Source organism: Notolabrus celidotus, chromosome 2, assembly GCF_009762535.1.
Source record: "Notolabrus celidotus isolate fNotCel1 chromosome 2, fNotCel1.pri, whole genome shotgun sequence".
NCBI classification, from domain to species: domain Eukaryota; kingdom Metazoa; phylum Chordata; class Actinopteri; order Labriformes; family Labridae; genus Notolabrus; species Notolabrus celidotus.
Genome location: NC_048273.1, coordinates 38220739 through 38232175, shown reverse-complemented (window position 1 = coordinate 38232175; position 11437 = coordinate 38220739). Strand labels below are relative to the sequence as shown.

Genomic DNA, 11437 nt, shown 5'->3' with positions numbered 1-11437 from the left:
TATTCATGAACTGATTACTCATTCCGCTGCAGAGAAACGTCTCATCATAAGAAATCAGGAATACCAAAAAAATGTATGTACTGAAATTTTACTAAAAATTATATTAAAGAACATGAATTTATGTCTATACAAAAACATTCAGTTGAGTATAAAACAAATGTTACAAAATAAAAATAAAAAGTCACAGAAGTCTTCTACATCGTGAACACAGCAAATATATCAGGTCATCTGGACGACAGCTGGAAAACTGTCACAATAAACTATGGCCTAGCAGATATCAATAGTGATGTATTATCATCTGTACAGCATGTCTCAAATATACACACAGCTTTCTAATCCACATGAACATACAAAGCCTCAAAGATTTAAGTTTATATAAAATATTTCCCATCAGGCATCCTTGTGCTCTTTTTTAACTGAAACAAATATTTCAATCAGCAAAGAAAAGCAAACGTTAAATTAAAATCACATTTACAGCAAAGATCTACATTCACAATCAAAGGAAGCAACTGAATACATTCATAGAAATATAAATATTCACAGCAGTCAAAGCAACTAATGTTTGTTCAGAGGTTTACAGTCAACGTTTCTTAATAATGGAGGGTAACCTTTAGCCCGCAGACTCATGGTTGATGAACTGAAGTGTTGTTTTAAACACTTTGTCAAATATGATCCTTCATTTTTTTTTTTTAATTCCTAGTTCAGTATTGATAACGATTCAGGCAAACATGTATAACCCCGGCTGAACGACAAGGAGGGGAGTTTCACAACCCCATCTGCATGTCGGCAAAGTTGAAGAAGTTGTCCACGTCTCGAGAGGACGTGTTTTTGTTATCAGAGACAAAAACCTGAAAAAAAAAAGACAAAATATTCCAGATTGGAGTTTCTGCTTCACAAAGAAAACTGATCTGTAAAAACAAGAAAAGATGTGACGGTTAAATTACCTTGGTCCCACTGAACACCTCGCTAGCGATGCTCTTGCACGCCTCCACAACACCGTCACCGTTCAGCTCCAGGGCGATAACCGGACCTTCAGAAGCAAAACATGAAACATTACATCTTCACTGCACGACAGAGACATTCACACTGTAGGTAAACACGAGAGGTGCTGCTGTAGACTGCCATGGAAGGAGTGGATTCAACCTCAAAGTTTGAAAAGAGGAGTCTTAAAGCTGCATTCTTGTTAGCAGCCAGCAGGGGGCAAACAGCGACGTCTGTACTAAGGATGTCAACAATTAATCGAGTATGGAATCTTGATTGTTAAGAACTTACTCAAACACATTTTTTGTTTGATTTTCTATCACATGGAACTAACATCATGTGGTCTCATATTTGGTTCAGCTATCAGGGAGGTGTTTGAAGTTTAAAGGTGACATATCATGCAAAATGGACTTTTTAATGGTTCTCTACCTGAAATATGTTTCCCTGGCATGTCTACAAACCCCCTGAGAATGAAAAGAATCCATTCTGCCCCTGTTCTGATTTCTCCACCTTTCTGTAAATGTGTGTGAAACGAGCCGTTTCAGTTTTCAGTGTTTTTCATACGTCACAACGCCATCCGGTCTGTAACGGAAGCCAGAGCTCGGGGCTTGTTCAGCCCATAGACTGTATAAAATACAACTCAACCCCTCCTACATTTTTCATTCCCTGCACACATGTGTGCTAACAAGAAGCTTAGGAGGGAGGCATGCTAGTTGTAGGCTGTCTTAATAAACACAAAGGTCGGTTTTACTCCCCACGTCTGCAGATTTGAAGATCTAGTGGATGATTTTTATTTATCATGGATAAGTGCTAGCGCTAGTTAGCATAGCCACATAGCTATATGTTCGTAGCTGTGTTCCAAGACACACGTCGACATACTGACAAATAAAACAACAAGAAACACTAAATCTGTGACCAATGGTTCAGAAAGGTCCTGCTGCAGGCGCCTCTCCATCAGGATCAGATTCTGGATCAGATTCAGAGGGTTGAAGTAACGCGGGTCTGTGAGCAGCCGTGTATATTCAGCCAACATGTAAATATTAGATCAACGTGCTGGACAGCCGAGGCCACATCCACTTCCTGAGGGGGCGTGGTCAGAGAGCTCATTCTCATTTAAAGGCACAGACACAGAAAACAACCTGTTCTGAGCAGGTCTGAAAAAGAGGGTTCTTCAGGCAGACCAAAATCTGATTTCAAAGTGTTTTTTTGAGCAATAAACTTTAAAGACATGTTTTGGGGACCTCTTAGACCAATATATTTTGATGAAAAAGAGCATAATATGTCACCTTTAAAGCATGTTTCATGTGAATAAGCTGACTGAAGGTGTTGTGCACAGTGGAGATGCTCAGCTGGGGGCTGTGGCTGAGTGACAGGTCTCCATGAGCTCTTTTTTCTCCGGCCCCGGACTGATTCTGACCCGGTTGCGCTCCCGGCTGACACCTGACCACGTTCACATGTTTATTTTTCTCAATAAGAAGGAGTAGACAGAAAACTGGACACTGTGAGTCTGAAATATGTTTCTATTCAGTTCTCTTGTTGAAGTCTGAGCCTTCACTTTTATGACTGTGTGTCTGCAGAGATTATGAGCCTGCTCCACATGTTGATATTTAGTGTGTTTAACATTTTGAACACCTCAATACGATCCGTAGATATTCAATACTGTCAGTTATATACATTGTGTTGTGAAGGAAAATTTGATTCAGTGGAAAAAAGCATTTGGCATTGTTTTTGACATCGAAAACATTTACGTTTTTTTAAAAGATTAATCGATAATTGATCGTTAACTTTTCCAAAGATCGATCATGGAAAATACTTGAAATTTGCATCCCTAGTCTGTACGTTAACAGGTCTACAGAAAAATGATCCTTCTTTTCACTTGATTTAAGACCTCACTCGCCTTTCTCCTGACGAGTTAATGGACTCCATCTCCAGTTTTATGTTTCATGTATTACAGACTGATGTTATTTTTGTAGATGATGATCAAATTTAGACTAAAACAGACGTTAAAACGGTTAAGACGGCGTTGCACATATGATAACTTGTGGATCCAAAAACTAAGATGGAAAATGTCTGGACTTAAAGGCGGAGTCCTCGGACTTTAGGTGTGCAAGTGTGTTGGGAAACAACTCTACAGGCTTTATTTGCCTCTCAAGATTACAATACATGTGATATTATACATTTTGTTTACTTGTGTCCCTGCTGCATGTTTCTGCACGTTACATATCATTTTTGGCTTTGAATACGTTTATTTTCAGAAAGTAACTTTTTATTTTGTTTTTTTGTTTGAAGTTATGTCTTTGGGCTTTTTGCCTTTATTAGATAGGACAGCTGAAGAGAGACAGGAAATGTGGGATGTAGGGAGTGGGGAAGACATGCAGTGAATGGTCGACCGGCCGGAGTCGAGCCGGCGACCTCTGCGACGAGGACTGTAGAATCTATACGTGGGGCGCTTAGACCGCTAGGCCACCAGTGCCCCAGAAAGTAACTGCTCACTGTAATGATGTCTTGTTGTTTTAAACGTGTGTCTCTGTGTTTGACTGACCGGAGGAGAACAGTACTCTGGAAATTTAATTTGAAAAACTGCAATGTTGCATCTGTTGTGCAATTAATTGTGGGTAATTTAATGAGTGTGTTAGTCCCCTTGTGTACTGGATGAATGGTGGAGTTGGAAAGCTCTCAGGTCTTGTGCCAACAAAGTCCCCAAGTCTGCAGACCGGTTAAGTCCGGAAATTTGGATTCAGCCAGACTTGAGGCTTAAAAATGGGCCGTCAACAAACCAGCATTACGGAGGCAACTTCCACTTCTTCCACTCAGTCCGCCCCTCCTTGATGCAGAATCGTCTTACTCAAATACACAGCGACGTGATGACTGTTTTCTCGAGAATGCAGATTTTGAAACTATCCAGTTACAAGAATCTGATTCAGCAGCTTGTGAAAACTAGACGCCAGGGATGATGCCATAAGATACCATGTGACCATATTGACCAATAAACTGTGGCCTCAGAGAAAATCTTACACAAATGATGCAGCAGCTGTAGGTTCATGAAACTACTCATGAACCTACAGGTGTTTTGGACCAGGAACAGATCCCACTCTTACCTTTGGTGATCCACTCCACAAGATCCTCTGCGCTGTTCTGAAACACTCTCTTGACGTCTTCAGGTCGCATCGAGACTTCTTTCGTCTGGACCAGCACAAAACCTTTCGCAGAGGTCTGAGGAACCAAGAGGAAGAAAGTTAACTCCTAAAAAGTCAGCGATGAGACGTGAAGATTCATCCATTCACAAACAGACCAGATAAACCACAGAGATGTGTGTTACAACATCGTTACTCCCCCACATGTGTATCCGGCCTCGTGCTTTAGGGATGCAGTAATGCATTTTTTGGCGACAACACAAACATGACTGGAATGTCAGAGCAGCGCCGCAGCGGGCTTAACAGGGTCGGTTAACTTTTCAAATCAAGCTCAAAGTCAGCTGAACAAAGGAGAGCTCAGAGTCATGATGCTGTTTACAGATACAGAGCATGTAAAAGATTCAGTATATAAACACCTCCTGCTTGAGTTCAATGAGTGTGTGTGAGTCAGAGAAACAGACAGGAGACCTTTGAGTGCAACAGGAACTGAAGAGAGGAAGTAGATTAAATGACACAGTGATGTTTATGGAGGTGTTTGATGTGAGATGTTATCTTTTACTATCTTAAAGTTCAGAGATGAGGTCACTCAGTTTTCAGCCTTGACATTTCACATCATGTAGGATCCTTTTTTGAACTTCTCTTGTCTAAAATGTGCATGTTCTATAGTTAACCTCGCCTTTATGTAACTTCAATCATTCTGCAACAAACACTTTCAAACTCAGACGAATGCAACCAAACGTAACCGGTGAACAATCAGTGAGTAAGCTCTGATACAGCATTACACCCACACACACATGACTCCTTTGTTTGAGACTCCTCAGAGATGTTAAACTAAGTGACACCTCTTCTCCTCCTTCTCTTCCTCTCACCTCATCGATCAGTTTGCGTGCGTTTGCCGTGCTGTACTCTCCAGAGAAGAAGACGAAGAGGCAGGACTCCTCACTGTCCTTACGCCGCCCTCCCTTCGTCAGAGGCACGATGCTGCGCGAGGGCTCAGCTCCGATCCGGATAGACTTGAATTCAGACTCCTGGTCTGGCACCGGGACAAAATCCAGAACTGCTGAAGCCTCTGGCAACAGGCTCCAGTTGTTCTCTCCGGACACCGGCGTGAAGTCGTGGATGTTGCTCCAGTTGTTGTTGAAGATGCTGAGCCCGGCGTCTTTGAAGTGGTACGCCAGCTCGGGGTAGAAGTACTGGAAGCAGCCAAACTTCATCCCCGTGGACGACTCGATGATGGGCTGAGTGGCGCAGCACAGGAACACATCCATCTTTTTACAGTCCCGCGTGCGGAATTGCTGACAGGCGACCACGCACTTAATGTCCTTACAGTCCCTGAAAAACACGCTGCCTTTGATGGGTCCCAGGACGATGCGGCAGTTGACGCAGTCGTCGATGGTGATGGTGGCTGCGTGGTCGAACACGTAGATGTTGCAGTTCTCGCACTCCTGGATGACAAACTGTTGCCCGTTCAGTTTGCCAGGCAGGCGGCCCACCGTGACGTCTTTGAGCCCGGTGAGCATGTAGTCTTTAGGGTCAACCTGTGAGGACAGATCAGAGACCACAGCAGGGTTCAGTCTTACATTACTTTTTAAAATGTTCTGTTATTGACTTTTTATCTGGTTCCTTGTAAAGAAGACGGACCAAAAGAGTGATGTAACACTCAAGTACACCGGTGTTTCAGGGACACCAGAGCAAACTAGTAAACTTCCACCAGGTGTTGTGGTTCGTTATATCACCAGTGAAAGGAGGTGCACACTTCATCACCCAGTTGATTTACTGGCTCTTGCTGCCCCTCAATCCCCGTTTGTCTACATGCTCGGGTCGTGTAGGAACATGTTGTATGCTGTACAACTTGTCAGTAGAGCACAGATGTTGGAATAAGGGCACAATTGGACTTGTTTATTACATGAAACTGTGAGCCTAAAGACAGTTAAGAGTTTTAATCTATTATTTTCAAATGTCTCTTCATCTATTTTACATTTATTTACTGAATAAGGGACTCTTTTAACACTTCCTTCATACTCCAGCTATTATTATCATCAATCCATCAATCAATCATCAATCAACCTATATTTGTATAGTGCCAAATCACAACAAATATTATCTCAAGATACTTTTACAAACATAGGAGGTCTAGACCACTGACAGTGAAGGTTCTCAGTCATCCTGGTCATGGTGATTCAAAGCTTGATCCAAAAAGGCAACTGGACTTGATAAAAAAAAAAATAATAATAATAATAATAATAATAATAACAATAATAATAACAATAATAATAACAATAATAATAATAATAATAATAATAATAATAAGGATAATAATAATAATAACAATAATAATAATAATAATAATAAGGATAATAATAATAATATATATAATAATAATAATAATAAGGATAATTATTAATTAATTAATTTAAAAAATAAATAAAAATAGATATATTTTTTTTAAAGTCCAGTTGCCTTTTTGGATCAAGCGTTGCGCTATTGTTATTATTTTAAAACTACATTTATTTGTCTTCTCTGTTTGATGACGAATGACTGTCTGTTCCTCTGCATAGGAAACATAAAGCACATTGTAAGAACGCTAACACTCGGGCTTCTCCTTAAAGTGTCTGTGCTTTATTTCTCAACATGTGACCGCACTGTACGAACAAATCTGTTGAACCAAAAGAAAAAGGAGTTAATAAAGTGTCCTCTTTTATTTGATGAGTTGCATTCTCTGCACCCACGTTATCTTCCTTCCTCTTTGTCTCAGAGTTTTCTGTTTGAGGGTCATGTATTCATACTTTCACTGTTCATTTTCATAAATGGAAAGTTAAGTAATATAAAGGTTGTGTAAAGAAAGTGTAAAGTTGGCCTGGTGGTTTAAGAGTACAGAGGCAAGCAGCGGTCTCTAGTTTGACTCAAAGCTGTCACCCCTCACTCTCTACTCCCCACACTTCCTGTCTCTCCTCAACTGTCTTATCTAATCAAGAAATAATACCCAAAATACAACCTAAACAATGAGATCGTCAGGTTTGCACTTTACTGTTGGGATGTGTTTGCTTGTGGTTTTAACACAAGAACCAAAAAGCTTCAAGAAACTTAGTAGACGTTCTTTTATTGGTGGTACAGGATCTTCTATTCTATTTTCACTTCTTCCTGAATGAAAGCAGAGTACATCTTTTTCTATTTCTTTACAGAAACATGTCATTTGATTCCTTTTTGAACTGTACATCACTTTCTCTTTGTCTTGTAGTTTGTCCATGGGGCAAGCACGAGGAGAAACACAGTGAATGTTTTTTATCTCATCAAGTAGAGTTATTGTTGCTGCCTCACGGAGAATTAAAGTCTCAAAATCAATCTGGATGATTGTGTTTGTACCCGATTAACATCAATATTCAGAATACACACACTTATAAAAACATGTGCATGTTAAAATACACACATTTATATTTGCTGATAATAATCCTGCACTCATGATGATTGATTAGAAAGAGGAAGGCCTCTCTCAGACTGATCCCCCAGTTACCTTTGTTAAACCATAGCAGTCACAAGTGATGGACAGTAATGAAGTAAACTTTTTACATGAGTATAAAGAGAAATAGCAGACTTTTGACTCCACTACATTTCTATAAATGTTCTTGTTACTTTTGCTCTGAAGTCAGCTGATGAAATGTCTTTTCTAAAATCTGATCCTAAAGACAGTAAACTGTTGGTGTAGTTCTGTTTGTAGTTTGTAGCAAACGTCACTCAGAAGTGAAGATTCACCCGAGCACTCATGGCTGTATCTTCCCATGTTTGAGGCTTTTGTTTTAAATCTTCTCTCCATTTACATCTCTGCTCAACTTCATAACAACCTACAACGATGTCATGACTGTAGATAAACATTAGTTTTACTCCAGATGAACATTTTAAACCAAGGTGTCCGTGCTGCAGTAACTTATTTTCTTCTATGGTTGGATGTCCCTGTCTTTGTTCTGATTATTTGTGTGCTGCAAATGTGTAAATCTGCAGCATGTGGGTTTGAAAAATGTGAATAAAGATGACTTCATAAAGATAAGGTAGCAGAATGTGCAACCATGTAGTCTTGATTGTGTTCATGCATTGTGAAAATACAATGTTTTGTTGTTCTTTTTAAAGTAGTTTGAATTCTAAAGCCAATCCACCACTGGCAGATACTGTTAATTATTGACTTCTATCCTTTAATACTTCTCTTTTCTCTCTGATGAGTTATTGATGACATCCAGGCATCAGACTGTTCCAGACTCCTACACCTAAGCGTGCATCATCAATAAAACACAGTAATGCGCAACATGCCATGAGTCAAAAAGGAAGTTAAACTACCTCTGAGCCAACGCCTCACACTTCTGCCCACAGGTCATGTTCAGTGTGGTCAGCTGTGTAACAGTGAACCACAGTCAGTGTTGTGCAGTAATCCTTTAATGAGATAACGCAGGATGCATAGAGGGAGAGACAAAGAGAGGACGAGGCTTTGACACTAAAACTCAAAGAGTGTTATAAACTTATTATGAGCGTTGCATGCATCTCCTGAAAGGTTAGGTAACAGTGTCCGTGTGAAGCTGGATATGTAAGCTGCAGGATGCCATGAGAAACCTCTGCACTGCATTCACTCTGGGCAGGTCGCGTGTGCTGCTTTCACCTCTGCAGCCGCAGCATCCAGGAAATCAGTTATGTCAACATGAGGGAAGGCTACTGGTGGGTTAAATGAGGCCACACTTAGTGACACACCTGATCACTATATTAAAATCATTAACGGTGCAGATCCTCGCCTCTTATATGATACAGCAGCTAATTAGCTCACTTTGAACATAAAGTTAAATCATATTTCTCAGTCAGGTTCAAAAGAGAATCCTGATATACTAAAGGGGTTCATTGATGTGGTCTTATCTCTGGGTCTTGCAGGTTACCTTCTCCCTCTTATCCCAGCTGTACTGCTTCGGAGCCTCGTCGGTGTTGTTGCCAAGGGGAACCGCGTTGCTAGTCGTCGTAGTTTCGACAGTCGTCGTGGTCGGCGTACGATCCTCTTTTTCAGACGACTTCCTCTTGGATTTCTTCGAGAAGAAGCACCCCATGTTGTCCTTTCAGTGGGGCACAGATGAGAACAGGTAAGAACGCACCGTTAGCTGCGAGAACACGAGAAACTGTGGGGGGAGAAGCTTACGAGCTCTTAAGTTGACAAGTTGTTTTTCAAGCTTCCTGTTTCACGGCTTCGTTTCTTAACCAATCAGTGACGCGCTGGTGGTTAGAACAGCCAATCACAGACCTGGAAATAGTGATGGAGTTGTGGTTAGTTTAAGGACAAACGGAATTAATTGTATTGACTACATATTTAAATTCGGCTTGATTTAAGAAATGAAATAGAAAATTAAATGTATAATATGATATCAAATGTAAAGTAATATCTAAATGATTAATCAAGTGCATACTTTATCCAGAAGATACAGATGCAAAATACCATGATATTTAGTTTCATCTTACTGAAAGTATCTTCTTAAACACAATTAAACAAAATGAATTCCTTCTGTTTTGATTATTTTCTGTTACAGATGTTGCATATAGGATATTTTCAGATTAGATAGACCCTTAAAGTTTAATGATGATGGTCATCCAGTAGCACCCATTCAGGCAAAATAGAAATGTATGCCCAATTTACCAGACTACCATGAACGCACCGTCATGTACACATTGAACACACCTCCCTGGGTGTTGTCCTCAACCACATAATGCTCTTGATGCTAATTTGCAGTTTCCTCCCAGAGTCCTTATACAAAACAATACATAACGGGATAAGATAATTACATCAAATGAAGAAAAAAAATTAATGCAAGATAAATCAAGTGTTTTCTTTACACAGCAGCCAAGTTGATATATTTACAATGTTGATACCGTAGGAAGTGTGGCAAATAGATAAAAGGGACATGATATATGTACAACTAATAACAAAACACATGTAACCACGTCCAACCAGACACCAGATTAGCTTGTGACTTAAGCCACTGGGCCACTCTAATAATAGATAATCCTCATCATGCCTCTGGGCGATGCTCTGAAGCTGGCCCTTCTACATCCTCTTTTCATTTTGTTTAACCTTATGACCACAGGTGACTGTTCAACTGCTGTGACTTCAAATACTAATGCCACCTAACCTGAAGAGTAGGAGGTGCATGATATCCAAGAATGACCTTTCAGACAGTGAGAGGCATAAGAGCAGCTTGGGGAGAGAAAGGGAAATAGCTTACACACAGCATTAGAGGTTTAATCACTGATAAGGTAGAGATAATTTACTTGAGTTCACCTGAACCTCTAATCACATTGGGTTATGTCAGTATGGTGCAGACAAATCCTATGATAAAAAGCTTCAATGGGCTTTTTGTCACAGGGGTCAGCAGCATGTCTTCAGAGGGAGAATATATGATCTGCAGAACAGCAGAGAAGCAATTCATTTCAAAAAACACATTTGTGTTAGCACATGGTGACCCAAGCTGTATCAACCTGTTATTGGTCCAGGGGCATTGGAGCAACCCCTGCACGCCTCTTAATCTTTTACTATCACCAGGGCCTGACATCCACTCCAGTTTCCTGTCAATTTAATAATCAGCCATTGATAATACATCTGTATTCAAGGATATGCACTTTGTAAGTACATCATGAAATACATTTTTAAACTCTTAAACTAAGGATTGTGTTGCCTCATAAGAGTCATCATCGCAGGAATGTTTAAATGTACAGTATGTGGAGAAACTGAAATATTTAGAGAGCGGAAAACATTCTCCACTCCCGAGGTGACGGTGGCCTTCTAGGACAAGAAGCTCCTGTAATGCATGATAAGTATGATCCTCCATTTGTCAAGTTTGTACCATCAAAAACTTCTATTCATACGAATTCTGTCCATTCTGTGCTTCTGTAGAAATGTAAGGGTGCAAGATGGCAGCCTCTGTGAAAGGGGATCTGCTCCTTATGTAGATATAAAAGGTTCATTCTAAGTTAGTAAAACAAAATACTTTTTATATTCTGGTGATTACACGCCCCATTTCTACCAAGTCTGTTCTGATAAATGCCCCCAAAAACTGCACACTGCACCTTGAGAAGGTGATCATGGCCCAGACTCACTGTCCTTTCAACTCAGTTTTGAGTCCCCACCACCAACAAAACACATTTAGGGGTGCTATATAGCAGAGTTTCAGGAGAAGGACCACATATTAACCACACCTCTTCCAGCTCTCTTACAAATTAAAACCTATCCATCACCTCCCCTTCAGATTCCGCATCCCGTCCTCCCTCCCCTTTTCTTCCTATTTCTTTCTTTCCTATTATTCATA

General features: G+C 40.3%; 2 protein-coding genes across 4 annotated transcripts in view; one reads left to right on the top strand and one right to left on the bottom strand.

Moving 5' to 3' along the window:
- Positions 1 to 69: 69 nt before the first annotated feature.
- On the bottom strand, positions 70 to 9347 carry rp2 (RP2 activator of ARL3 GTPase). Its single transcript, XM_034699937.1, has 5 exons — positions 9026 to 9347; positions 4985 to 5653; positions 4080 to 4194; positions 945 to 1030; positions 70 to 848 (listed from the first exon to the last, which is right to left on the bottom strand). Exons 1-5 carry the CDS (start codon positions 9188 to 9190, stop codon positions 765 to 767), a joined length of 1119 nt encoding a protein of 372 aa, XP_034555828.1. The 5' UTR covers positions 9191 to 9347; the 3' UTR covers positions 70 to 764.
- The window catches only part of slc9a7 (solute carrier family 9 member 7), a 59595-nt gene continuing 57236 nt past the window's right edge, over positions 9079 to 11437 (top strand). For 2 of the 3 annotated variants that reach the window (XM_034699925.1, XM_034699918.1), the window contains exon 1: positions 9080 to 9223. In XM_034699925.1, coding sequence (XP_034555816.1) covers positions 9214 to 9223 — 10 coding nt within the window. In that variant the 5' untranslated portion in view covers positions 9080 to 9213. Of the gene's footprint in view, positions 9224 to 11437 lie in introns of all 3 variants that reach the window. The other variant, XM_034699911.1, reaches the window with a different exon arrangement.

Coding starts and splice junctions, on each gene's coding strand:
- rp2 (XM_034699937.1), bottom strand. CDS start 9,190: ATGGGGTGCTTCTTCTCGAAGAAATCCAAGAGGAAGTCGTCTGAAAAA. Junction 5,654..9,025: donor GCTGGGATAAGAGGGAGAAG/GTAACCTGCAAG, acceptor CTGTCCTCACAG/GTTGACCCTAAAGACTACAT. Junction 4,195..4,984: donor CACGCAAACTGATCGATGAG/GTGAGAGGAAGA, acceptor TTGGTTCCTCAG/ACCTCTGCGAAAGGTTTTGT.